Raw genomic sequence first — 27,958 nt, 5'->3', positions numbered from 1 at the left:
ATTAACTAGGTAACTGATTTAAGATTCCCTCATTTCATTGTGATTAACACAATTAAATAAAACGCCACAGAAACAGATGTGATCATGTAATCATCTATCTAATGCATAATGAGCGCATTAATGTGTATCGTTAATTGCAGCCCCCACTTTTTCCTGAAAAACAGCAAACACGTGATTTAGATTAAATTTGCCATTTAACTCTCTTGATGTATTAAACTGCGGAGAATCAAATTAAAAAGCTGATTAATTAATTATTAATGATAATTAGTGGCTGTACAACCACTGTGGAATGAACAATGCTCAGTAGAATAATAAGCATTGTAATACAGTTTTTTGGGCATTTTTCTAAATTTTACACAAGCAAAAACACAACAAATGTTATGAAGAAACTATAAAAAGTTTCACCCAAAATTAGACGTAGTTTAGTAAAACAGTTAAGAGAGATGCAATCACTTTTAAAAATGTAATTCCGCTGTTTGCTTTAATTGATATAGTGTTTTTTATGCAGTAGCTGGGAGCACATCAAGTATGATGGGTGTGTCAGCAAGTTCATTCTGCACACATGGTGCCTTCAGGTGCCCTGATCAAAAACTTCGTAAAAGCCACCTTTTACGTAGGTCATTCTGCTTTTGAAATAGTTTTCAGAACATATTCTGACTTTTTTCTTTGTAAAAAAACAAATTAGCCTTCCTTCCTTTATACCACACAAATTTATATTTGATTTTTTGTCGAATATTAATGATTTTTTTTTTTTTTAACTTCAAATGATAGACAACGCGTTCAATTAGTTGTGGACAAACGTTCAAAAAAATCTCAGGTTTTGAACATTTCTTAAAATACGCTATATAACAATCCTTAACATGGGCAATAGTTGTAACTTCATATATTCTCGTATTTTTACACGCTTCATTGGTTGGCCTAGTTTCTGTTGGTCAAATGTGGATATTTACGGCGCCTCTGAAGGCACCACGAGTGGTCCAGTGGGTTGCGGTCGGTTCAGGTCAGGCACAGCGGCACGTTTTGTAACGGTGCGTCAAACTTAGTCCAAAGATTTGTTTGTCTCGAAAAATTATTTAATTAAAAATGTCCGGGGACTCGTGGTCTGTGGCAGTCGAAATACAAGAAGCTACAAAGTCAGCCACTCAGGTAAGTTTTAAAGGTGACCCAAAAGTAACGTCAAAAACCGTCTAACCAACTGGCGCATCGTTTGTTAGCAAGCCGTGCTACCACCGTGTGCTAACTTTGTTCGCTTATAATGCAATTAACTGTGATTTCTCTGAACAGTTTGACTTCTCAAAGAAAGTGGATAAAGTGCCTTTTATCCGCAGGAAAATTGGAGACATAAATGGTAACTTAATTATCTTTTTTTTTTTTTTTTTTGCTTCTCATCGGATTTAATTGACTGTGGTGCTGCTGTTTCCACCTGTGCAGGCAACATCGTGCCGGGGAAGAGAACTGAAAATGGAGGCTGGGTAGAAGACGGGGAGAAAGTGGACCTGGCTGAGCAGTCCCTGCTGAATAAGCTGATCCGCCGCTCTCTGGTGAAGAACAGGAACCAGGTGGAGGTGCTTCAGGCGGACCCCACCTCTCCCCTGTACTCCGTGAAGACGTTTGAGGAGCTGAGACTGTGAGTGTGTCAGGGAGACCTCCTCTATGGACCTGCATCCCAGCAAACTTGGCACAACTTCACAACTTTATTAACGACCCACTAAAACCACAACCATGTAGTCTATGATTTTAACAGTAAAAACTACAGGCACAGATGCAGGACACCCCTTCTGTAGTCTTTAGCCATCGTGGATACACCTGTGCCTTTCCTGGCCTGTCAGACTGTCTAATGTGAGAAGCAGATGAGCACATTTTTGTTTATATTCCATCTCAAACACTTTGTTTCTGCCCCATTTATATAAAAGGAAACCAGAGCTGCTGCAGGGTGTGTACAACATGGGTTTCAACAGACCATCCAGAATCCAGGAGAATGCTTTGCCCATGATGCTGGCACGGCCGTAAGTTCATTTTCACTCTTTTGAAGTAGCAACAAAACAATTAACTGACTTATTCAGTCGAGTATTCGAAGGTAACAGTTGAAATTGTTCATCAAAGAAAAGTAAGCATCAGTTCAAGTCTGTGAGACTTAAATGACTTTTTTTGCTTCATCAGTTACACACAAACATTTACAAATTTAGTGGTAATGACCGCTTTGAGTATTCAGGGATCAAACTTTTTTCTCAAGTTTTCAGTTTTACTCTCAGTCTTAAATGCTTGATCATAGTAACCTCATGTTTTTTTTTGGTATATTCTGATGTATGAAGTATTAAGTAAAGCCATTTCATGAGGTGTTGTCATATTTTTTGTTTTAATAGTGAAGCAAACAAACCTTTAACTATTAGTTCATCTAAGTTGAATTTAGGCAGCGCTTCAATGGGAGTGACTGATCCAGTTGATTGACAAGCAGTGTTGCCACAATTATCTTGAAAAAGTAATCTGATTAGTGATTACTGATTACTCCTTTAAAAAGTAACTTAGTTACTTTACTGATTACTTGATTTTAACTTAAGTTAGATTACAAGTTACTTTATTAGTTACATTGAGCAGCTGCTGAACCCCACCAAAAAAATAAATAAAATACATGTTTTTATCAAAAATGCAGCACAACATACTGCTGACCAACTTATTCAGCTCTCCCCAACTTACTGGTTTTGCTCCAAAGTCTTGTTGAAGGTCTTTTTTTTTTTTGAAGGCGTGACTTATCGCATAAGTGATGTCACTCTCTGAGACGCAAGTAATGCACAATAACTTGAATAAGTAACTTTAATATGGTTACTGGTTTGGAAACAAGAATGCCTTACATTACTCGTTACTGGAAAAGCAGATTAGAGTAATGCGTTGCAAACGAACACGTTACCGGCAACACTGTTGACAAGTGATGCAAACACAGAGTTCCTCAGATGTTTACCACAAGGAAACACTGTTCACGACTTCAGCTCCTACCACCAAGATCACTGTGTTCAAACGATAATGTGTGGTTTTGATATTTAAAAAAAAAAAGAAAAAAGAAGAAGAATAATACATTTGAAAGAAATGAAAAACAGTTCTCAGCCTCTCAGAAAACTAAAAGAAAAGTGGATCAATAGACCCTTTTATGGCCTACGTCATAGCTGGATGTTGTTAGCTGGAGGGAAAAACAGGGCAGAATAGGAGGCTGCCATTGTGAAGATGTCGTCCTGTTATCAACATGTCATCCTGCTAAGTTAACATCACATAAATGCTGCACTAATACTTCAGACAGTCAGACAATACAATGTCCCCCTAGGAATACTCCCAGATGTTCTTTCTGAAGACATCCTGGAAATGGTTGTAGAGCAGTCGAAATTTGTTTTGCCATTCAGTGTGACACCAACAAGCTCCTAAGCCTCACTACTACAGAACTGGAGCACTTCATGGGTACAGTAGTCTACATGTCATTGTTAGGATTACCAGGCACCCGCATGTTTTGGAACAAAGCCCCTCGAGTGTCCCAGGTAGCTGACACCATGGAACTAAACAGATGGGAATTCATGAAAAATCCCTGCACTTCAACAAGGAAGCAATGTGGATCCACTCCACAAAATCCAACCACTGGTCACTCATCTTACTTTGAAGCTGTGGGAGATCCTTATTGGTGGGAAGCAGACTGTAGACAAGCAGATGGTCCCATTCAAGGGAAGAAATGGACTGAAGCAATACCTGCCAGCAAAACCAAAGAATTGAGGATACAAGATACTCATCTTGACTGGCTCTGATGACGTCCTGCACAATTGGATCTACACAGGAATCTTGCATGCTGTGAAGTGGTATGGTAACCGTTCAGTCAGTCTTCTCAGTAATTACATTGAAGCGCAACCAGTCACTGAGGTTGATAGGTGGGATGCAAGCAAAAGAGAATCATCAGTGTCTCCTGTCCTGCTGTGGTGACGGAGCACAATAAGAACATGGGTGGGGTGGATCTGCTGGACTCTCTCATTGCATTGTACCACAACAAAATCAAGTGGAAGTGGTACCATCCTCTGATGTCCCATTTTATTGGCCTGACAATTATGACTGCCTGGCTGCTCTACAAGAGAGAGACTACCACAGCAGCTGGAAAAGAAAAGACGCACAGATGAAGCTTTGTACATTCAAGTCATATATTGGAGAAATTCCACATCTGTTTCACATCCACCAGCAACTGCTTCCCGAGGTTCCACACAGAATAATACAGACTGTGCTTTGTAAAACGCATACTGCAGATCTCTAACCCATTGATTGATGAGTTGTTTCTCATCATCATTTCAATCGTGTTTGTGGCAAACTAAGAAGGTGACCAAGGCCCTCTTGATGTCCAAAGTGTAAAGAGCCTTTATTAAAAGTGGCTAATACATTGTAAAAATTAAAATGCACCAACACATTGAGACACGCAGCCTTTATCAAGGTGACGACTCCAAAAGAGTCAAGGGGGTGACAGCGAGTCGTCACCCTGACAAAGACTGCGTGTCTCAATGTGTTGGTGCATTTTAATTTTTACAATGTACTAGCCACTTTTAATAAAGGCTTTTTAAACTTCGGACCTTGGTCACCTTCTTCTTAGTTTGCCACAGTCGATCATCCCAACACCAAGTTCTTTTTTACTTATCCAAAAAAGAAACACTAATTTTTTCAGTCGTGTTTGTTGAAATTAAACTTCTTGAAATTGTCAAAATAAAACTTCTAATGTGTTAATTCCTTTTTACTCCCCATACCACTTATTATATAATATTGGAAAAACCTTTAGTGCCCTCGTAGGATGTTGTTGCTCTGAATACAAAATCTGGTGGGGGCAAAAACTGGGGTGACATATTTTTTTCCTCCTCATATAAAAATTCATGCCATAGAGGGCATTACAGTATTCAACAACGGATGAAATGAATACATGTTTTACCGTTTTCACAGCCAAAAACAGTTAGAGTGGACTTGACCAGACTTTTTATCCATTTGTCCAGTTCTATATCTGTTCAGGTGATTGTCTAATGTCTGAATTGCACTTTAAAGAATTTCCTGCTAATATTAAAATTCTTTCCAAATTCCTTTCTTTCCCATCAGATGAGTGTGATTTAGTCACTTCTAGATGTGTTTACTTTCTCTGCCTCCAGGCCTCAGAATCTGATTGCTCAGTCACAGTCTGGCACAGGTAAAACTGCAGCTTTTTCTCTGGCTCTGCTCAGCCATGTAAACCCTGCCAATAAGTGGACGCAGGTAAGCAGAATATTCTCATAGCACCTTCTGTCTCCAGAGCCAGCTGGTGTCTTTAATCACACCCTGAAATCAACTCACCATGATGCATTTTGTCTTTTAGTGCCTTTGTATCTCACCAACATATGAGCTTGCACTGCAGATTGGTCAAGTAATTGAGCAAATGGGGAAGTTTTGTCCCGAGGTGAAACTTGCATATGCTGTTCGGGGAAACAGAAGTAAGAACCTGAGCATAATCTTAATTGCCTGTGATGGGAGATGATCTTTCTGGTCATTAGGCATCCACTGTTGGTTGTATTACTGCATGACTGTCTGCCCTGTGTTCAGTGGAGCGAGGAATTAAGCTGCACGAGCACATTGTCATTGGAACCCCGGGAACAGTCCTGGACTGGTGCACCAAATACAAGCTCATTGACCCCAAGAAGATTACTATGTTTGTGCTGGACGAGGCTGATGTGATGATTGCCACGCAGGGACATCGGGACCAGAGCATCCGAATCCACAGGTGGGCTTCTTTCAGAGAAACCTAATCACATAACAAATGCTGTTTTTTTTTTTTTCTTTCTGTCAACAAGTTTTTCTTGTTTCTGATTGTCTCCACTCTGATGCAGAGAGTTGACAAAGGACTGTCAGATGCTCCTTTTCTCTGCGACCTTTGAGGACTCTGTGTTGAGGTTTGCAGAGAAAGTGGTCCCAGACCCCAATATCATCAAGCTGAAGCGGGAGGAGGAGACACTGGACACCATCAAACAGTTCTACGTGCTCTGCAAAGACAAGGACGATAAGTTCACGGCTCTCTGCAACCTGTATGGGAGCCTCACCATTGCACAGGCCATGATCTTCTGCCACGTAAGTCTGCTGTTTTAAACCCCTTTTAGGACAACATGAACTTATGATCCACTGGTCTTTACACACGCTTTGTGCTGATAATGGGGTTAGAGGTTACACATGCACCGGCCAACAGTAGAGATATGTTATCTGAATTTATGTCTGAGTGTTTATCTGCTGATAATAGAGAAGCGCCACATTTTGTGCTGAACGTGCCCTGGACTGATCCATGCTTGTGAGAATGGTGATCTAGTGTTGAGTTCCTCAAAGACCACATGTAGGTTTGTTACGGGTTCATTGAAATATCATTTTTGTTTCAGGTTTTAGACTTGTTGCATTTTTTTAGATCATACTTGAAAGAAAATTAAGTCTGATATCGATTAGATTGCCAAATAATTTTCTTTGTTTTTGGATTTAAAAATAATAAAATATTTTTTATGTATTTGTTATTTATTTATTTTTCAGTTTCTGGTTTTGGAAGCAAATACCAGACGAGGCACGGACAGCTCTGGCTAATGTCATATTCAGGACTCTTACACTTACTAAACATGCACTTGGTGCCATCATGTCTGCAATATATGCAAATATACATCAGCCAAAATGAAGGACATCGAGTACCTCATTGCCAGACATTAGGTTATAATTTGATCTAAACCGTCGTTAGCCTAATAGCATAACAGTTGAATGTCTTTGGAAAAACAAGCAAGAACACAAACAAGCATTGGTATTTGTAATATTCATAATGACTTTAGGCTAATAATATTAAGATTTAAAATGTATTTAATATTTTTTTTTATAGTGTTACTGTAACTACCCAACAAACAACAACAAACGTCTTTTACTTGGCCCCCCAGAAGCTAGGGTAGCTGCCGCTAATGATATGTGGTTCAAAAACCCCCCCAACCCTTTTGTTCCTCCTCTTCTTCAGACTCGCAAGTTGTCCGCTTGGCTGGCTGCACAGCTGAATGAAGAGGGCCACCAGGTGGCGTTGCTAACTGGTGAAATGACCGTAGAGCAGAGAGCAGCTGTCATTGAACGTTTTAGGAATGGCAAGGAGAAGGTGCTGGTGACCACAAATGTTTGTTCCAGAGGTAAAATGCAAACTGAGATTTTCAAACGAAAACATGTTGAGAGGTGCGTAAGATTATAAAGGTATGCCATTTTGCTCACATGGATTACAGGTATCGATGTGGAGCAGGTCTCACTGGTGGTCAACTTCGACCTCCCGGTGGACCTGGATGGGAACGCGGACAACGAGACGTACCTTCACCGGATTGGACGCACAGGGCGCTTTGGCAGACGTGGGTTTGCTGTCAACATGGTGGACAGCAAACACAGTATGGATATTATCAACCAAATTGAGATGCACTTCAGTACGTTGAACTTTTTTTCATTTCACTTTGATCATGGCGAACAAGAAAATAAATCCAGATATTAATGTGTTCCTATTTTTTCCCGCAGACCGTAAAATCACAAAACTTGACGCCTACAATCTTGAAGCAATGGAGAAACTGCTGAGCTGAATTCTCTGACAAATGCACTGCTCATTACAATGTGACTTGAGTTCTTTGAAGAGTTTGTTACTTGCACTTTACTGATGAGTGATTTTTTTTTTGAAATTTTGTTTTGCAATTATTGCCAAATTGTATCACATTTAATGTGAAACATTAAGAAACGTGTTGGTTTGCAGTGTTGTATTAAGGTTCTGTGTGCACTTTGTTTTGTTAATAGATTTTTCAGAGTGGTATCAAAAGTTGTCTTGACTTTTTTCAACCGTCGTCATTTTGTTTGGGGTTGTGGACACGTTCTTATCCTTCCAGAAATATTTTTCTGGCTTGAGTGAGTTAGAATAATAATAAAGAAATTGATTGTGCATTTTGCTGTTAAACAGATTAATTTCCTTCGTTTTGAGTTGGGCATTACTTACATTTGGAATAATGACACTTAATAAGCCAAAACGCATATTTCTGAATAAATACATTCAAGTACAGTCATGTTACGCAGTGGAATGGAACAATGTTAATATGTACGAACTAATGAAAGGCTTTATTTGGCATTGAAGAACTAAAGAAAAGAGCAGCAATAAGAAGAAAATCTGAAACAACAGACATGTTCTAGCCGAGTAATCGTCAGAACATCGTTTTGTCATTCACTTGAAACTTGCGCGACACATGTAGCTGTAATTATGAAAAGGCATGCAGGGTGAATTTTAATTAAAACTGCCTTGAATATTCTGTGCAATAGTACAGCAAACCAAGTTACAGTGAACTATAGTCAATTTAGTCGATAAGAAAAAAGCTTGATAAAGAGCTTTGATCAATTTGAGTTTGATTTTCTTTTTCACAAGAAAAGCTCCTGCAGCCTTGAAATGAAATGTTCAAATTTATGTATTTGTCTCAGGACTTGGTGACAGTAACTCCCCACACATTAAAGAAAAAGCTCATTCTTAAGGTTTTCAAGTTCAAACTGAACCAAAGTTTCATATTGGACCATGTTTGCCTTTTTTAAAAGGTTCCTCAACCTCAGATTTAAGGTGAATGTCGAGGACCTCTTCCCCCTTTTCAGGACAGGTGTGAGCACTTTAAAATTTCTAAAATGATGGTCAAATATGCAAGTGAGGCATCATACACCACCGTGTAGCCAGGGTTCACCTATAAAATGGATCATTTTAGCTCATTGCTGTACCACCACATCACTGCCATTGCTCAGTGAGATGCAGAGCACTGATCTGTTGAAGATGCCACACTGTGCCAGAGTCATATTTAGGTCTGCGAAGGTCCTGCGTGGTACATCCATGGTCTCAATGAAAGCCTCTCCGTACTTGACTCCATATTTGGACTCTGCACTGGCCCTCACCGTCAGCAGAGTGTCTGCGGGCTCAAAGTGTTGCTGGAATCTCCTACCACACGGTGCTCTTATAGCAAGAAGCAAACTGGCTTCTTTGGTTGTTCCTGGTGCTGGGTCAGGAGGAGGCTTTGGCCGGACTGGGAGGTCCCCATCAGCCCTTGTGTCCCCGTCAGAGCCGCAGTCCCGGAACATAGCGTCATCAGTCAGGTTGAGCTTGGGCATCATTTCATCGAGGCTTCTCCCTGCGCTCGCCTCTGACCGCCTCCTCTCTATCGACGGTAGGACCTTATACTTGTTCAAGGACTGTGGCGGGGCAGCAGGAGCGTGTTGCAGCATGTGCAGGACCTGGTCCTGGCTCAGGTGGCTGGCCTCCCACATTGTGGGCTGAGACCGGGATCGGAGGGTTCTGTCCGGCCTGCTGCACGCCTGAGACTCCGGCGTCCCTTGGATGCTGTCTGCATCACCGCCGTACAGGGAGCTGTTTACGGCGGGTCTACTTCGCCCTTTGGAGGACTTCGGCCTCGTTACGTGCATTGATTAACCTTCAATCTGTCAGAGAAGACTCCCACTTGTTTCTCGGCTTCAGCCCTTCAGTATAAAAACAGTAAAGAAAGTCATCTAAGTTAGTGACAGCCTTGAAGACAGAATAGCTTAAGCTGGAAACATACTTTTAAAAACATACCTCACCACGTGGACGTATACATGTACGCTACAGAGCTATATTAAAGGTTAAAATACCGTTTTTGCGCATTACTTTCCGCCCAGTTTCCCAGTCCAAGCAGGAAGTCCCTTTTCTTGAGCGTCAGCGGGGTTGCCATGACACTCTGGTTGCCACGACGACCGAGGATTGGAGCGAATCTTGCGGCCCCCTTGTGCTGGAAGTGCATAACTGCAGCTAAGTTTAGTGTGTTGTCTTTGAATAACATCTTTAACATTGTTTTTGTCGCGTAAATAGTTCATGAAAATATTACATTTTCGTATAAACATGATTTTATATTTTGAGCTTTGTAAAAAAAACAGCAGTGGAAGTAGTACTTACATTGTTAATGTACCCACTAGAATGTACAAAGTAAATATGTTGAAGTAAGCCCATGTTAGTTATTATATGCACTTTTAAGTAGTCCTGTACTCCTGTAGAAAAGATGATATTTAGCGAAATCTATAATTTGCAAACATAGAGTAGTGGGTTTTGTGGGCAGTATTGTTTTTGAACAATTACATTGACTATCATTAGTGAATGAAAGTTAAATAGTTTTGTTTGGAATTTTTTTTATTGAGATTTACATATCATGACATGAATAGTAATATAATACATGTAATAAGAATAATTCACATGTAGTAAAATAATACATCCATTATTCAAAACAAAGAATAACCCATTATCAGCTCATTCATAGAATAAAACTAATCAGCAATAAACATATTTTGTCATTTTGACATTAAATACACGACCCAGAGTGTGGTAATTGTATTGCAAAATTATGAATGTTTTGTACAAATGTAGGGGTTCTTAATAATAATAATGATCTCAGTGTATGTTTGGTACTTTAAATTCCCAGACACCCTTTGGTATCATTTTGCCATATCTGGATGGTTTAGGGATTGTTTTAAAAACAGCAACTCTTCCATTAAGGATAATGTTTTATCTGTATTCTTATCATTACTAACAGACCATCCTATTAATTTAGTGTTGTGGTAATACAGTATACCAAGAAACAATCATCCATAGTTTAGTAATGAATAAAATAATTGTGTAAAAGGAGCACAAAGGTAGTCATTTTTAAATGAATGCTTGTATGAGAAATTCAGAAAAGCATCATTCAGATATAAACGTGGCCACAATTAATCATATCAACTAATATCTTCTTTGGTTTGACAAAAACCTACAAATGTTCCATTTTTCCTAATGTAAACCCAATAAAAGCATACATTTCTTGTGTTTGAGAACCAAATGTATGAGTTCTACTCATGAATGAATAAAACGCAAAATACAAAATGTTCCCAAAATACAAAATGTCAACTTGGTTCTGTTTGAGTCAATAAGTTATGAACACAACAACCTTCATCAGTGAAGATAAAGACTTCTGAGTCCTGCTGTAGTTTCCTATTTAAATCAATATTTAATTATAAGAAGGAAATCCTGCATTTAAAAGGTAATTTAAAAAAAAAACATTAAAATGCCATAAACAAACACACAGCCTTTTATATTTAAACAGTACAGTAGATTCAGAGTCAGGAAAATTACACTTAGTTATAACACACAACTCTTTGACAAACAGTAGTAGCAGCTGGCTCAACAGCCCGTCAACAAGTTGCAAACAATTATTGGTAAAGGTGATAACAGCACTTGTTTCTCTCTATGGCAAGTCGAGCAGGTTGTGACGAGCGTACAGGTCCTCTGTGATCTGATACACCTCAGAGATGAGAGGCAGAGCCTCACCCAGCACAACCACGACCTGCTCAGGAGAGCCGACATTCATGACTTCAAAGAAAGCAGGCCGTCCAGGGAGCATGCAGAACGCCATGCCTGCTGCCTTACGGATCACCCAAGGGTGATGCTGGGCGAGAGACTCATTGTAGGCCTCTGAGCACATGACAGACGTTTTGCTGTCCTCCGTACTCGTGCGGAGGCGCTCCAAGAACAGCTCCAGCCACCTCAGTGCGCGGTGGAGCCTCAGCAGAGTGCGGCAGCCTGACTCCGGGTACTTGTCCCTCTTGGTCAAATCCACAAGTTCAGCCTCCAGCTCGTATTTGACCATCGACTGCACAGTGGCATAGTGAGAGCCGTTCTCACTGTTCAGGTGGTTCACCAGGATCTGGATCTTATTGACAGCATCGCTAGAAATGAAGCTAAAGACGCTGCCCAAGCAGTTCAGGAACCTAGTAGAGAGATAAACACACACACACTCTCTTACAACACAGTGCAGCATGTGCAATATAGTCACGTGTTAAATGTCTGCACATCATATTCAGTTCAGTTAACATGAGGAATTCTAAGACTCTACCTACAGCTTATTAAACCAGTGCAGCTCAGACTTTTTGACCCTGGGATGGAAATTCTTCTTATTTACACTATATCAGTGGACCGGGCCCACAGCTGACTGTGGCTGGCTGCTACGGCCGTCGACTCTCCACCGTGTCCGCACCCGAGGCAACGTGCTACTGTTGCCCGCTTGTTGTTGCATTAGACAATGTTCGAGTGGTCTCTGCCGACGCCAAAATGTTATTTAGTAAAGCGGCAGCTTCTGTTAGACCATGGGAAAGACGACATGTGCACTCCAAAGACGCTTCCTCTTTCTCCGTTTACACTGAAATTTCACTAGTGTGTATGAGAGCATTTCACTAGTGTGTGTGAGAACATTTCACTAGTGTGTATGAGAGCATTTCACTAGTGTGTGTGAGAACATTTCACTAGTGAGTGTGAGAGCATTTCACTAGTGTGTGAGTAACTCTAATATTTATAGAATTATTGTATATAATTGTAATATGTGAAAAGGGGAAAGGTTTAGAAGGGAAAATACAAATATTGCTTCAAATAGCTTGATAAACAGTATAATACAATGCATCACAGTATTATAATTAATAAATAATTTTACGTGTCATTCTTAATTTCACTTTGCATTCTTTATATTATTATTATTATTATAAATTAAATCAATAGTTTTACTTCGACAGGTTTTAAACACAGGGCTTACACCTGTAACTGAGCATTTCCACACTGGTCAATTGGTGTTTTTATGAAATACTTCGTCCACTAGTATATAAAGCCACAACATTTAACTCAAAAGACTTACTTTATAAGTCCACGCCATCCAGCGACATAATGTTCAAGATAGACTTCCTTATTCGGTGAGAGACACAACCTGAAAGTGTCGAGGACCTCGCGGAAGCAGAATTTCTGCTCTTCTGAAGTCACTGAATCAGCCATTGTGCTCTACAATGAAGTGCTGTCGACAAACACCAAGAGGAAATCAGTGAATGAGAACTCAACACGCTGGAGGCAAATAACAATTCATAGAATTAGCGGTTTACCTGCCGGAGAAGTCAAAAGTGAAAGGAAAAATAAGCATTTCTCATCCAAGACTCCGTGAAACGTCAAGTGAGTCCGGTTCTAATCCGCTTCTACTGCGCAGACTCGAGACGAGATCATCAGGAAATTGTCGAATATACCTTCAAAATAAAAGAGCTGTAAATTCATCGCCTATGAATACAGTAAATGGAGACGCAAGTGTGAGTTCAGTTTAGTTACGTTTTAGATAAGGGGAAAGGGTGGGCTCGCGTATTTAGAGAAATTCGCTAGTTTGAACTAAAAAGTACACCTGAAAACACTATAAATGAGTGTCTTAAAATGTTTGTTGTTGGCATGTTGGAGCTGAAGGAGGATTTAAAGCTGATGCCCCAGCTGTGAAAGCTGTCGAAAAGGAAGCAGCAAACTTTCATCACTCACAGCGAATTGATGATTGAAAATGGCTACTATATAAACACGTGCATTTTCCCTATATTTTCTGCAATTTTTCCACAAGTAAGAAGGGCCCACTTCAGAGCAATGTATATTTACCTTATGACTAAAGACGTGACAAAGCAGGTTTTATTTTGAATGTGCAACCCGGAAGTTGTACATTTACCGGGCATGTTGACCCTGCTAAGAAAACGGTGCATGGAACGAAGCGTACACAAGTTAAAGACTAAAACATTTCTTTTCGTTTCTTTTATTCATAGGAGGCAGCCAGGCTGTTTGGTTCATTTTCTGTCTTCATAAGCAGGCTGTCCCCGTGAGAAAATATGCCCGAAATTAAAGTAACACCACTGGGTGAGTACAGTAGCTGGCTAGAGTCTGCTAAGCTAGTTCCGTCAACATTAAGTTAGTATGTTAAGCTAGTCACCAGGAAACGTATATGGTGCATTTATTTTCTATCGATGTGTTTAAAAACTGCTTCCGGGTGTCATTGTTTAGCAGTTTGTTTGTTAGAGATGCTGTACCAGTGTGTTTTTAAACCTTCTCTAAACTTGTGTGTTCCCTCTCCAAGGTGCTGGACAGGATGTCGGCCGCAGCTGCATCCTTGTCTCTATCGGGGGCAAAAATATCATGTTGGACTGTGGGATGCACATGGGGTACAATGACGATGTAAGTCAAAGTGCACAATTAAAGGAAAAGTTTCTTCTGCGACTTATACCGACAAAAAACGCGAGGACATGGAAGTTGTATAAACTTGTACGTTTGTATAGTTTGTTTCTAGTGGCTCTGTCTGCATCCAACAGGAATGAACATGAGAAGACTTTCATGCTTCACAAATAGCATCATATTTGTCCAGACGTGTTCACCTATTTTTCCTATTGTTAGTGCTTTCAGTAAGACGAAATATCTTTTATCTGCTGTAACTCAGAATTCACTTGAAATCCTAGCCAAAGTTTAGGAATATATTCATTAGTCAATTTTAAATGAATATCAGAGACTGATTTTATCATAACTTTAACACACGTAACACACAGCAAACTTCTGAGTCCTGCTGTAGTTTCCTATTTAAATCAATATTTAATTATAAGAAGGAAATCCCGAATTTAAAAGGTAATTTAAAAAAAAAACATTAAAATGCCATAAACAAACACATAGCCTTTTATATTTAAACAGTACAGTAGATTCAGAGTCAGGAAAATTACACTTAGTTATAACACACAACTCTTTGACAAACAGTAGTAGCAGCTGGCTCAACAGTCCGTAAAAAAGTTGCAAACAATTATTGGTAAAGGTGATAACAGCACTTGTTTCTCTCTATGGCAAGTCGAGCAGTTTGTGACGAGCGTACAGGTCCTCTGTGATCTGATACACCTCAGAGATGAGAGGCAGAGCCTCACCCAGCACAACCACGACCTGCTCAGGAGAGCCGACATTCATGACTTCAAAGAAAGCAGGCCGTCCAGGGAGCATGCAGAACGCCGTGCCTGCTGCCTTACTAATCACCAACGGGTGATGCTGGGTGAGAGACTCATTGTAGGCCTCTGAGCACATGACAGACGTTTTGCTGTCCTCCGTACTCGTGCGGAGGCGCTCCAAGAACAGCTCCAGCCACCTCAGTGCGCGGTGGAGCCTCAGCAGAGTGCGGCAGCCTGACTCCGGGTACTTGTCTGTCTCGGTCAAATCCACAAGTTTAGCCTCCAGCTCGTATTTGACCATCGACTGCACAGTGGCGTACTGAGAGCCGTTCTCACTGTTCAGGTGGTTCACCAGGATCTGGACCTTACTGGCAGCATCGTTAGAAATGAAGCTAAAGACGCTGCCCAAGCAGTTCAGGAACCTAGTAGAGAGATAAACACACACACACTCTCTTACAACACAGTGCAGCATGTGCAATATAGTCACGTGTTAAATGTCTGCACATCATATTCAGTTCAGTTAACATGAGGAATTCTAAGACTCTACCTACAGCTTATTAAACCAGTGCAGCTCAGACTTTTTGACCCTGGGATGGAAATTCTTCTTATTTACACTATATCAGTGGACCGGGCCCACAGCTGACTGTGGCTGGCTGCTACGGCCGTCGACTCTCCACCGTGTCCGCACCCGAGGCAACATGCTACTGTTGCCCGCTTGTTGTTGCATTGGACAATGTTCGAATGGTCTCTGCCGACGCCAAAATGTTATTTAGTAAAGCGGCAGCTTCTGTTAGACCATGGGAAAGACGACATGTGCACTCCAAAGACGCTTCCTCTTTTTAGCCGCCTTCCGTTTACACTGAAATTTCACTAGTGTGTATGAGAGCATAACATTTCTGTTGTGTGTGTGAATGGTAATTCTGAATAATGTCTCTGACGGCCCCTCATACTATCCTTTCTTTGTGCTTTAGTTGACTTGCAATGTTCAAATAAACCCCCCAAAAATCACGGATTTTGGACAAACAACCAGTTTTAACGTGTGACTTAATTAATAAATAAAAATTCAGTCAGTGACTGTTTCCGAGTCCATAAGTGGTTTGCCATTTTACCAGAGACAACTTTCCATATAATTAATTATATTAATAATTAGCCATAATTAAATTAAATCAATAGTTTTACTTTGACAGGTTTTAAATACAGGGCTTACACCTGTAACTGAGTATTTCCACACTGGTCAATTGGTGTTTTTATGAAGTACTTCGTCCACTAGTATATAAAGCCAAAACATTTAACTCAAAAGACTTACTTTATAAGTCCACGCCATCCAGCGACATAATGTTCAAGATAGACTTCCTTATTCGGTGAGAGACACAACCTGAAAGTGTCGAGGATCTCGCGGAAGCAGAATTTCTGCTCTTCTGAAGTCACTAAATCAGCCATTGTGCTCTACAATGAAGTGCTGTCGACAAACACCAAGAGGAAATCAGTGAATGAGAACTCAACACGCTGGAGGCAAATAACAATTCATAGAATTAGCGGTTTACCTGCCGGAGAAGTCAAAAGTGAAAGGAAAAATAAGCACTTCTCTTCCAAGACTCCGTGAAACGTCAAGTGAGTCCGGTTCTAATCCGTTTCTACTGCGCAGACTCGAGACGAGATCATCAGGAAATTGTCGAATTTACCTTCAAAATAAAAGAGCTGTAAATTCATCGCCTATGAATACAGTAAATGGAGACACAAGAGTGAGTTCAGTTTAGTTACGTTTTAGATAAGGGGAAAGGGTGGGCTCGCGTATTTAGAGAAATTCGCTAGTTTGAACTAAAAAGTACACCTGAAAACACTATAAATGAGTGTCTTAAAATGTTTGTTGTTGGCATGTTGGAGCTGAAGGAGGATTTAAAGCTGATGCCCCAGCTGTGAAAGCTGTCGAAATGGAAGCAGCAAACTTTCATCACTCACAGCGAATTGATGATTGAAAATGGCTACTATATAAACACGTGCATTTTCCCTATATTTTCTGCAATTTTTCCACAAGTAAGAAGGGCCCACTTCAGAGCAATGTATATTTACCTTATGACTAGAGACGTGACAAAGCAGGTTTTATTTTGAATGTGCAACCCGGAAGTTGTACATTTACCGGGCATGTTGACCCTGCTAAGAAAACGGTGCATGGAACGAAGCGTACACAAGTTAAAGACTAAAACATTTCTTTTCGTTTCTTTTATTCATAGGAGGCAGCCAGGCTGTTTGGCTCATTTTCTGTCTTCATAAGCAGGCTGTCCCCGTGAGAAAATATGCCCGAAATTAAAGTAACACCACTGGGTGAGTACAGTAGCTGGCTAGAGTCTGCTAAGCTAGTTCCGTCAACATTAAGTTAGTATGTTAAGCTAGTCACCAGGAAACGTATATGGTGCATTTATTTTCTATCGATGTGTTTAAAAACTGCTTCCGGGTGTCATTGTTTAGCAGTTTGTTTGTTAGAGATGCTGTACCAGTGTGTTTTTAAACCTTCTCTAAACTTGTGTGTTCCCTCTCCAAGGTGCTGGACAGGATGTCGGCCGCAGCTGCATCCTTGTCTCTATCGGAGGCAAAAATATCATGTTGGACTGTGGGATGCACATGGGGTACAATGACGATGTAAGTCAAAGTGCACAGTTAAAGGAAAAGTTTCTTCTGCGACTTATACCGACAAAAAACGCGAGGACATGGAAGTTGTATAATCTTGTACGTTTGTATAGTTTGTTTCTCTAGTGGCTCTGTCTGCATCCAACAGGAATGAACATGAGAAGACCTTCAAGCTTCACAAATAGCATCATATTTGTCCAGACGTGTTCACCTATTTTTCCTATTGTTAGTGCTTTCAGTAAGACGAAATATCTTTTATCTGCTGTAACTCAGAATCCACTTGAAATCCTAGCCAAAGTTTAGGAATATATTCATTAGTCAATTTTAAATGAATATCAGAGACTGTTTTTATTGTAATTTTGACACTTTCTACATATTTTGTCATTGGTAGAGTATAAATATGTGTACATGGCATCTTTTATGGCATTTTAAAGATGAATTGATTACTTGAGAATCATTTTCAGTTTAAACAAAGAAGTACTTAATGGGTAGTTGTTGCAATATTTTTTTTAAATCTAATTTGAAGTTCTAATCCTTATTTGGAGTGGCACAGCGGCTCGGTGATTAGCCGCATTGATGCCTCCCAGCAAGAAAGTCGGGATTCGGGCGGAGTTTGCATGTTCTCCCCGTGTCTGTGTGGGTTTTCTCTCAGTACTCTGGTTTCCTCCCACCTCCAAAGACATGCTCATTAGGCTAATTGGTGACCCTAAATTGACCCTCGGCCTGAGTGTGAGTGTGGATGGTTATTTGTCCGTGTGTTGCCGACCTGTCCGGGGTGGACCCCGCCCCTCGCCCGACGACAGCTGGGATAGGCTCCAGCAACTCCCTCAACCCTAGTGAGGATAAGCGGTAGTAGAGATGCGATCCTTATTTGTTCTTGTTAGAAAACAGGCTTTGCGTTGGGTACACTCAAACTTAAAGTCATGCCGTGAGTGTCGTCAGGGTCTTTGGATGACAGTTATAAACACTGTAATCTCAGTTAAGTAACAGCGTGTGTTATCATTTCAGAGACGTTTCCCAGACTTCTCTTACATAACCCAGAACGGGCGTCTGACAGACTTTTTGGACTGTGTGATCATCAGGTTTGTTGAGTATTTTCCATCATATTGTTCCCTTCATATGTCAATAATACCGATAATATAAATATAAAAGTTCTGTGTTGTTACATGCATGGTTCCACCTGTTCTGTTCGCAGTCATTTCCACTTGGACCACTGTGGTGCGCTGCCTTACATGAGTGAGATGGTGGGCTACGATGGGCCCATCTACATGACTCACCCCACCAAGGCCATTTGTCCCATTTTGTTAGAAGATTTTCGAAAGATCACTGTGGACAAAAAAGGAGAAACCAACTTTTTCACCTCGCAAATGATCAAGGACTGTATGAAGAAAGTTGTTCCTTTGAACCTTCACCAAACTGTCCAGGTGCTGTGCTGACATTATTTTCGAGGTGCCCAGATCTAATAGTCGTCTCTGCGCCAGCTGCTCGTCTCTTTTGATGGCAAATCAAGCTGTTTCTGTTGTGCTGCTGGCAGGTGGATGATGAGCTGGAGATCAAGGCGTACTATGCAGGTCATGTCCTGGGAGCTGCAATGGTGCACATCAAAGTGGGATCAGAGTCTGTGGTCTACACTGTGAGTGTAAACAAGTCTGCACGCTGCCACAGTTGGATAAATTTAACAACTGCGGTCTTTGAATATTGCCTTTTTTTATTTTAGGGAGACTACAACATGACACCAGACAGGCATTTAGGGTAAGTGCTTTTTCTATACTTTTTTCCCACTCAGAAAAAGGGTTGAAATTATGCAGTCAGGGAAAAAAGCTAAAAATGTTTCATATGTTAGATTCCTCAAAGGAGCCACTGTTTGCAACTATTCAGCTTTGAACACGATTAATGTTTAACCAGCTCCTGATTCATTAATGCAGTAATCCATACAAATCGAACTCCTCAAATAAGTAAAGAGAAATCCATTATTACTTTAAGATGTGAAGGTCAGTCAGTCCACTTATAACAAAATTCGTCTCACTCTATGATGAAACCATCACCCATGATGATCACAGAAGTAAACACCAAAGGTTCCTGCTGCTGCGGTCAAGAAGTTTAATGCAGCCTCAGAAATGATTATCTATTAATGATCAGAGCCTGCGTCAAAGCTGCCAGAGTTCAAGCAGCAGCAGACACGTGTCAGGATCAGCCGTTGTAGGAGACTGTGTGAATTCGGCCTACGTGATGGAACTGCTGCAAAAAACTATGCCTGAAGGAGACTGAGAAGAAGAAAAGGAGCTGATTGGGCCACGAAAAAACTGGAAATCTTAAATCGAATTGGATGAGTTCAGATGTGAGATTGTTGTGTGGTAAAGGGTTGTTATCTCCTTGTGTGGTTTGCATCGTGAGGCATGAACGAGGCGCTGTGGAGTTATACGGTAGCTTTACCGGTGACACTGTTGGAGATGTGTTAAAAATTCAAGGCAGCGAATAATCAGCCTGTCAGACACAATGAATGATGCATTAGTTACACCGGGTCAACTGCTTATTAATGTAAATATCTAATCAGCTGTTCACATGGCAGCAAATCAGTACATTTAGGGACAAACACAGGGTGTGACATTTAAAACAAGGGCCAGAATGGGGAGAAACGATGTTTTAAGTGACTTTGAATGTTCCACTTTTAATGCGCCATGGTTGCTGAGCCAGACGGACGGTTTTGAGTATTTCAGAATACTCAGTATTGCTTATCTACTATCTCTAGCTTTTAAAGACGGTGGTCTGAACAAAATAATTAATAATAATATTAATAATAACCTTTTTGATGGCATGGGTCAGAGGACATTGATTAGACTGGTTTGAGTGGGTGAAGGAAACAGTAGCTCACATAACCGCATGTTACAACTGAGGTATGTAGAAGATAAAAGGAGAACTTGCAAGGTGTGATTAATAGTGTGTGGTGAGTGGAAATTTTTAGCTGAAATGAGTTTGTAGAAGCTGAGTGGAGAAAAAGCAGTCAGCAAGTCCCTTTTTTAAGTTCAGTGAAAACCTCATAAGTCTGTGTGTTATCAAAGCAAAGCAAAAAGCAGGCTACACTGCATATGTAATTAAACATGGGGTTTTTATCACTATTGTCACTGTTATTTCATAGTTTTGGTTAGTAATGATAGTTTTCCACTGATGCTGTCCTGTATGCACTGCAGTCCCTTCAGTCTCGTGTTGTGTACTTGCAGCGCTGCATGGATCGATAAGTGCCGTCCAGACATCCTCATCTCAGAGTCTACGTACGCCACCACCATCCGTGACTCCAAGAGATGCAGAGAGAGGGACTTTTTGAAGAAAGTGCACGAGTCCATAGAAAGAGGAGGGAAGGTACAGGTTCACTTAGTTGGATGTCGTACCACTGGGGCAGAGGTTTTGTTTCATTGTCATTTATTCTCTAATATCTTTGCTTTCTTATAAACCTTCCAGGTTCTTATTCCAGTCTTCGCCCTTGGACGAGCTCAAGAACTCTGCATTCTGTTGGAAACATTTTGGTAGAGTTCAACTTTAAAAGAAACTCCAGAAGCATAAAATATATATATATTTTATTTTTTATTAATAAGTCATATACCATGTAGGGTTTTTAATGGAGGAAGTGTCTGTCAAATCTAGCAATAAGAGAGTGTAGACAGTGATATGTGAAGATAATCACACTCTGTTCCCTGGCTGAGTGAGTGTTAACATAAAGGCCATTATCTGAACCATAATTGTTGGGATTCCAGTTAAATATGAAATCCTTTCAGCATGGAAAAACGACACGACTGAAACAAAAAAAAATCTCAAATTGGTCATTGTATTTCTCCCATTAGACTTATTAGAATGAATGTTGGTGGTATATTCACTTTTCTCCCAGCTCCCTAGACAGACACTCTAATTACCTCCTCTCACCACGCAGGGAGAGAATGAACCTGAAAGCCCCGATCTACTTCTCCACCGGGTTGACGGAGAAAGCTAATCATTACTACAAGCTGTTCATAACATGGACCAACCAGAAGATCCGAAAAACTTTTGTGCAGAGAAACATGTTTGAATTCAAACACATCAAGGCCTTCGATCGCTCCTATGCCGACAACCCTGGACCGATGGTAGGTTTTTGTCCTCCGGCAGGCGTTCTTTTTAAAAAGTGAAATGGCTGTGAAGTGTAACTATTTGGACAATTTCAGGTGGTGTTTGCCACTCCAGGCATGCTGCACGCTGGGCAGTCTCTGCAGATCTTCAAGAAATGGGCTGGAAATGAGAAGAACATGGTGGGTCTTGTAAGAAAGGAAACTTTTGCTTTTTTTTTTTTTTTTTAACACGACCTCGTTAAACTTAACAGATGCTTGTTGCAGGTGATCATGCCTGGGTATTGTGTACAAGGAACAATCGGTCATAAGATCCTGAATGGGCAGAGGAAACTGGAGATGGAAGGAAGATCAACAGTGAGCTATTGCAATTATTGAGTCACATATCTGTCACCCTCTCTCATTTGTCTTTTATTTCTACTGATTAATTTAAAGGTGCCAAAAGAAATAGGTTTAGGGTGTATTCTAATTATCTGTTTGATGAATAGATTGCTAACCAATCACATAACAGTCCGTTTAAACTCTTTGAATAATAACAATAACAGGACGTCATGGGAGCTGTAATATTAGTTCTATTTACATAGAGAGTGTGATCAGAGTTTACAACTTAACCGTCCACATGGACGCTAATTAAAATGATCTGATAAGACGTACTGTGCCATTAATCAGTACCATTGAACTCTCCTTACAGTTGGATGTGAAGCTGCAGGTGGAGTACATGTCCTTCAGCGCACATGCTGACGCCAAAGGCATCATGCAGCTCATTCGAATGGCGGAGCCCCGCAACATGCTGCTGGTGCACGGAGAGGCGGTGAAAATGGAGTTCCTCAAGGGCAAGATCGAGCAGGAGTTCAGTGAGTGCAGCCGCAGTCGCCACATTAGACCGTCCACGTATCAGTACGGTCTAGAATGTAGGAGGACGTGGACTTTCCAGCCTGGTTAATGTTTCTCTTTTTAAATGGCAGACATAGACTGTTACATGCCAGCAAACGGAGAGACAGAGACTGTGACCACAAACCCCAGTGTGCCTGTGGATATATCGCTGAACCTGCTCAAGAGGGAAATGGCTCTTGGAGGTAAAGTATCTTCTCCCCTGATGTAAGGATGGTTAAGGTCTGGGGTCTGCAACCTCTGTTATCAAAAGAGTCGTTCTGCCCCCTCTTCCGCCAGAAATAATAGTCTGGAGCAGCAAAACTTAACACAGCTTAGAAACTTTCTTTTTCTTTTTTTAAATTTTAACTTTCACAACAACGCTACTCAACAAACAGAAAGTACTTAAACCTAATTAAACTGAGCTATTCAGGCCTGTTTAACGCGACTTCTGTTTCTGAAGTTCGCTGCAGATCTGAACTCGCTGATTTTTTCTCCAGATGCAGCTGAACTAGTGCTCATTGGCTCAATGTCATGTGGGCACTTTTCAGGAAACGGTTAGCTCACCGCAGGGGTCACGCACTCACGAAGCTGCCTGCAGGTAAAGACGAGGACTATAGACGTGGATGTGACGCATATTTTAGTTGACAAATTATAAAAACGTTTTAAAAATTCAGTGTTCGAGTATCACCTCCAACTCCAAGAACAACCTCGCAACAAAATAAACAAAAATAAAATAATATATACAGTGGGGGAAATAAGTATTTGATCCCCTGCTGAATTTGTAAGTTTGCCCACTTCCATAGAAATGATCAGACTCTGGTTTTTATGGTTGTTTACTGGTTATGGGTATAGACAGAATATCAGTCGAAAATGCATAAAAAACACACAATCTAAAAGTTATAAATTGTTATGTATTTTATTAAGGGAAATAAGTATTTGATCCCCAACAATTCACTTAGAATTCAGGCTCCTACAGATTGGCTGGTGCGCATGTGGCACACAGCTGTGCTCAGTCAACGAATTACCAATACTCCTGATCTTAACTCGTCATGTATATAAAGCACACCTGCTCTAAGAATCAGTTTCTTACATTCCAACTTCTACAGCACCATGGGCAAGACCAAAGAGCTGTCAAAAGATGTCAGGGACAAGATTGTAGACCTGCACAAGGCTGGTATAGGTTACAAAACCATCAGCAAAAGGCTTGGTGAGAAGGTGACAACTATTGGTGCCATTATTCGCAAGTGGAAGACCCATAAAAGGACCATCAACTGTCCTCGGTCTGGAGCTCCCCGCAAAATCTCGCCTCATGGAGTGAGGATGATGATGAGAAAGGTGAGGGAGCAGCCTAAAACAACACGGCAGGAGCTTGTTAATGATCTGGAAGCAGTTGGGACCTCCGTCACCAAGAAAACAGTTGGCAACACACTGCGCCGTTATGGATTGAACTCTTGCAGTGCCCGCAAGGTCCCCCTGCTCAAGAAGGCACATGTACAGGCCCGCCTTAAGTTTGCCAGTGAACATCTAAATGACTCAGAGAAGGCTTGGGAGAAAGTGCTGTGGTCTGACGAAACCAAAATTGAGCTATTTGGCATTAACTCGACCCGCCGTGTTTGGAGGATGAAAAAACGTGAGTATGACCCAAAGAACACCATACCCACGGTTAAGCATGGAGGTGGAAACATCATGTTTTGGGGCTGTTTTTCAGCAAAGGGTACAGGGCAACTTCACCGCATTATGGGGCCAATGAATGCAGCCATGTACTGTAACATCTTGGACAAAAACCTTCTTTCCTCAGCAAGAACACTGAAGATGCCTCGTGGGTGGGTTTTCCAACATGACAATGACCCAAAACATACTGCCAGGACAACAAAGGAGTGGCTCAAGAAGAAGCATATTAAGGTCATGGAGTGGCCTAGTCAGTCTCCAGACCTTAACCCGATCGAAAACCTGTGGAGGGAGCTGAAGCTCCGAGTTTCCAAGAGGCAGCCAAGAAACTTGAAGGATTTAGAGACTGTCTGTAAAGATGAATGGGCCAAAATCCCTCCTGCGCTGTGTGCAAACCTGGTGACCAACTACAAGAAACGTCTCATCGCTGTGCTTGCCAACAAAGGTTTCTCTACAAAGTACTGACTTGTGTTGTGCTTGGGGATCAAATACTTATTTCCCTTAATAGAATACATAACAATTTATAACTTTTAGATTGTGTGTTTTTTATGCATTTTCGATTGATATTCTGTCTATACCCATAACCAGTAAACAACCATAAAAACCAGAGTCTGATAATTTCTATGGAAGTGGGCAAACTTACAAATTCAGCAGGGGATCAAATACTTATTTCCCCCACTGTAAATATAAATTAGATAACTGTTTTTCATCATGGCCAAGGGGGCCACTACAAGGAGGCTGAAGAGCCGCACGCGGCCCCACAGCTGTGGGTTGCCAACACCGCCTACAAAGTTCCACTTCAGATTTTTGTTTGCTACTCTTGACATTTGGGTTTCAGTTGACTTGATTGCGCCCCCACTGTCCCCATGACAAGATCAGTAACGTAACCAAAAGGACCATAAACATTCTGTGACCACCATCAAATGTTGAGAGCCGTACAGTTTCTGTTGCAGTTTTAGGAGGTGCAGAGATTTTGTTTTGTCTCCTCAGTATGAGTCTACATTACATTTAATAAATTTAAATCATATCGTATTATCTAGACTACCTTATCTTAGCTGCTATTAGTTGTAATATTAGACATCTAAAGCTATAATTGTGTATTTAATAGAAACTGAGCCTTAGATTTAATGTATAAAATCCATTTTTATCTTCAGTCTCTGATCTGAGGCCGTCAGTGACTAAGTGACAGATCAACGGCCATAAACAACTGCAAATTAAAACATTGCAACAAACACGATCAAGCATTTTTTAGTGGGAATGGAATAAATACTGCACACTCTGATTTACAACCAGACGGTTGTATTAATAATGGCCAACACAACACAACATAATCTGTGGCTCTTAGTTTGTGGAAATGAAAAAAAAAGAACTTGTGTCACAAAGAAGAACAAGTCTCCCACAGAGAAAGAAAATACAGTTGTTGAATATTAATTTGAAGCATCTCAAACATCCTCTTTAACTGCATAAGCATGTGTCTTTGTGTATTTGTTTACTAGTTTGTTTATGGATAAATACTTATTGTTGTGTTGAAGGGCCCCTGCCTGATCCTAAAAAACCCCGCACCATGCACGGAACCCTGATCATGAAAGAAAACGTAAGTTGGCGGTTTTTAATACGCTCTTCAGTTTCTTATAGACACCAAACCCAAAACGAATGAAGCAATAAATCCTGCCGTCATGAACTGTTGAGTTGTTTTCCCTTTACCCTCCATTAACTTGTCCACCTGATTTATGTCACTGCTAAATAACTATCTACAATAGTTTTATTGCAGGAATTTCAGCCTGTGCCCATTTCAGTTTTGACCTGCGGTTCCTCTTTTATATTATTTATTATTTACCAACAACCGTATATTTGCAGAGTCTGAAGCTGGTGTCGTCTGAGCAGGCCCTGAAGGAGCTCGGCCTCAACGAGCATCAGTTACGCTTCACCTGCCGCGTCCAGCTCCAGGACCCACACAGCGACCCCGACACACTCCACAGAATCTACACACACCTCAAGAGGTGAGAGGAAGAGGAAGGTCACCGGGTCCCCGTTTAATAATTCATGTGTTTTATTTTGCAGTTCACCTGCGCTGCTCTTTTCTTTATCGTCCTCCTGCTTGACCACACGACTTTGTTGTTTTCTGCATGTTCTACTTTTTAAAAATCACTCTGTGTAATTCTGACTTGAGGCTAAATTGGATTTGTCGGAGCTTTTACAGTTTGATGCTTTCGTAGAAGAGATGTTTCATGTGTGAACCTGTAACCGCTGCCTTCTGTGTTTCTTGGCTTCAGCGTGTTGAAGGGTTACACCATCCAACACCTCCCTGACGGCACAGTCATGGTGGAGTCCATCGTCATCAAAGTGTCCTCCTCCGCTGAAGACCCCAACACCAAGGTCCTGCTACTTTCCTGGAGTTATCAGGTAACTTGACCATTCCTGTTCATAGATCAAACCGTGACATAATAATCCTAAGTGCACATTTGAAAACATGCCACAGGCGACACATATGGGTGTAAAGGGTTAACAGGGGATTAAATCATCCTCCCAATGTATGCACGCTGTTTATTTTGCAGTTGAGGATAAATAAAGGGCAATACAGTTCAAAATACTTACACAGTCATAAATTCGGCCTTGAGTTGTGAAAGTGCTTGTGTGGGTGGACAGTATGAGAATAGGGGCTTTGAAAGTAAAAGTTAAATGAGAGCAGAGGGAGGGGAAACACACCCGTTAAACTTCACCACTGCGCAATGGAAGCAGAGAGGTTTTTGTGGCCGCACGCGTTCCGAAGCACAAAGGACATCATTGTCTATTTTCTGCCTCTATTTTCTGTTGTCATTTCTCTCTGCGGTCAAAAGGTGTCTGGTTTGTATAGTAAAGTTTGGCAGGACATTAAAACAATTTGAAGATTAAATGTCTTTTGTTCATCTCTTTTTTCTGGCTGTAAAACCAGAATACAGCTTGTAACAAATATAAAGATCCCTTTTATAACAGGAACAGGACGACTACAGTGAAATTTCCATTCATGATTTTTATAAAAAGCAAACACGCCACTATAAGCTATTTTTTTACAGGTGTCACAAATCATGATATTCTTTGCTGCTTTTTTTATATTTATTGTAGAATTGAGTGTGAATGGTCGTCCATTCGCTAGTGAGGATAAGCGATAGTAGAAGAAGAGATGAGATATTTATGTGAAAAAATAAAGAAAATATAACTGGTTAAAAGAAAACGGACATGTAAAATGATAGAAGAGGTTGTAAAATAACTGGTTTATAATACTATTGTTGTGAAACTGGCAAATATATGTTGGTTTTAGCTTCTTGAATGCCATCATTTTCTTGGTGTCTGTCTGTCTGTCCGGTCACCCAGTCACGAATCACCCAGTCAGAACAACAAAAAATGACATCAGCTGATTCCGGAAATTGAGATGGTGCAGGAGGTTAAATAGGATAAACACTGCATAAGTTTATTTATTTTTACATTTTGGCGCCTAAAAAAAATATTGGTATATATATTTTTTTTTCACATTAACTTTTGTTTAGCTGAAAATATAAGACTTTGTAATTTTGTGCTTCTTTCTTTCTCCTCAGGATGAAGACCTGGGGAGCTTCCTCTCAAATTTGCTGAAAAAGGGGCTTCCATCTGGACTGTGCTAAAATATATTTAGTCCCAGAAACACGAACATTTAAAGGTTCATTTGGAGCCATTATTTCTGGAGAAAGCGCAGTCTCAGCGCAACACAGAGGCTGAACCGTTTGGACCCCGATCCTTACGTGTTCACCAGTCCACGTCCTGATCGGACCGTTCTTTATGAGAGCACATAAAGACTCTTCCATTAACTCAAAAATAAGATACTGATTTTGGATTTCTCCTTTTTATTTTGATGCTCAAAATCTATTCGAATAAACAGTTTTGTATGAATGTTA

General features: G+C 40.7%; 5 protein-coding genes across 8 annotated transcripts; 2 read left to right on the top strand and 3 right to left on the bottom strand.

Annotated features, from left to right (window-relative positions):
* Positions 1–978: 978 nt before the first annotated feature.
* Positions 979–7,950, top strand: ddx19a (DEAD-box helicase 19a). Its single transcript, XM_047609708.1, has 11 exons — positions 979–1,146; positions 1,285–1,348; positions 1,432–1,627; positions 1,914–2,006; positions 5,148–5,250; positions 5,351–5,465; positions 5,575–5,752; positions 5,859–6,096; positions 7,004–7,166; positions 7,257–7,448; positions 7,537–7,950. Exons 1-11 carry the CDS (start codon positions 1,084–1,086, stop codon positions 7,596–7,598), a joined length of 1,467 nt encoding a protein of 488 aa, XP_047465664.1. The 5' UTR covers positions 979–1,083; the 3' UTR covers positions 7,599–7,950.
* A 152-nt stretch (positions 7,951–8,102) lies between these two features.
* ubxn10 (UBX domain protein 10) lies at positions 8,103–9,939 on the bottom strand. Of its 2 annotated transcripts, none has more exons than XM_047609898.1 (2): positions 9,661–9,939; positions 8,103–9,510 (listed from the first exon to the last, which is right to left on the bottom strand). In XM_047609898.1, the coding sequence occupies exon 2, from the start codon at positions 9,454–9,456 to the stop codon at positions 8,749–8,751; it is 708 nt and encodes a 235-aa protein (XP_047465854.1). In that variant the 5' UTR covers positions 9,457–9,510; positions 9,661–9,939; the 3' UTR covers positions 8,103–8,748. The 2 variants fall into 2 exon arrangements, with proteins under 2 accessions (XP_047465854.1, XP_047465770.1); XM_047609814.1 differs by having other exon boundaries at positions 9,605–9,937.
* A 235-nt stretch (positions 9,940–10,174) lies between these two features.
* On the bottom strand, positions 10,175–13,105 carry LOC125012736 (ceramide-1-phosphate transfer protein-like). Its single transcript, XM_047592856.1, has 3 exons — positions 12,955–13,105; positions 12,717–12,869; positions 10,175–11,802 (listed from the first exon to the last, which is right to left on the bottom strand). The coding sequence occupies exons 2-3, from the start codon at positions 12,848–12,850 to the stop codon at positions 11,280–11,282; spliced, it is 657 nt and encodes a 218-aa protein (XP_047448812.1). The 5' UTR covers positions 12,851–12,869; positions 12,955–13,105; the 3' UTR covers positions 10,175–11,279.
* Positions 13,106–13,462: 357 nt separating this feature from the next.
* Positions 13,463–27,958, top strand: ints11 (integrator complex subunit 11). Of its 3 annotated transcripts, XM_047592811.1 has the most exons (18): positions 13,975–14,047; positions 17,025–17,115; positions 17,333–17,430; positions 18,427–18,500; positions 18,614–18,842; positions 18,953–19,051; positions 19,136–19,170; positions 20,637–20,775; positions 20,875–20,939; positions 21,341–21,530; positions 21,609–21,692; positions 21,777–21,866; positions 22,201–22,363; positions 22,475–22,585; positions 25,583–25,644; positions 25,908–26,050; positions 26,324–26,453; positions 27,623–27,958. In XM_047592811.1, the coding sequence occupies exons 2-18, from the start codon at positions 17,088–17,090 to the stop codon at positions 27,686–27,688; spliced, it is 1,806 nt and encodes a 601-aa protein (XP_047448767.1). In that variant the 5' UTR covers positions 13,975–14,047; positions 17,025–17,087; the 3' UTR covers positions 27,689–27,958. The 3 variants fall into 3 exon arrangements, with proteins under 3 accessions (XP_047448777.1, XP_047448767.1, XP_047448758.1); XM_047592821.1 differs by lacking the exons at positions 17,025–17,115; positions 17,333–17,430 and adding an exon at positions 13,463–13,732 and having other exon boundaries at positions 13,950–14,047; XM_047592802.1 differs by lacking the exon at positions 13,975–14,047 and having other exon boundaries at positions 16,884–17,115.
* Positions 14,514–16,798, bottom strand: LOC125012746 (ceramide-1-phosphate transfer protein-like). The gene is made up of 3 exons (XM_047592868.1): positions 16,338–16,798; positions 16,100–16,252; positions 14,514–15,215 (listed from the first exon to the last, which is right to left on the bottom strand). The coding sequence occupies exons 2-3, from the start codon at positions 16,231–16,233 to the stop codon at positions 14,693–14,695; spliced, it is 657 nt and encodes a 218-aa protein (XP_047448824.1). The 5' UTR covers positions 16,234–16,252; positions 16,338–16,798; the 3' UTR covers positions 14,514–14,692.

This window comes from Mugil cephalus, chromosome 1 (genome assembly GCF_022458985.1).
Source record: "Mugil cephalus isolate CIBA_MC_2020 chromosome 1, CIBA_Mcephalus_1.1, whole genome shotgun sequence".
Lineage (NCBI taxonomy): Eukaryota > Metazoa > Chordata > Actinopteri > Mugiliformes > Mugilidae > Mugil > Mugil cephalus.
Note: the sequence above shows the minus strand (reverse complement) of the source record. Positions and strands in the feature narration are given on the sequence as shown.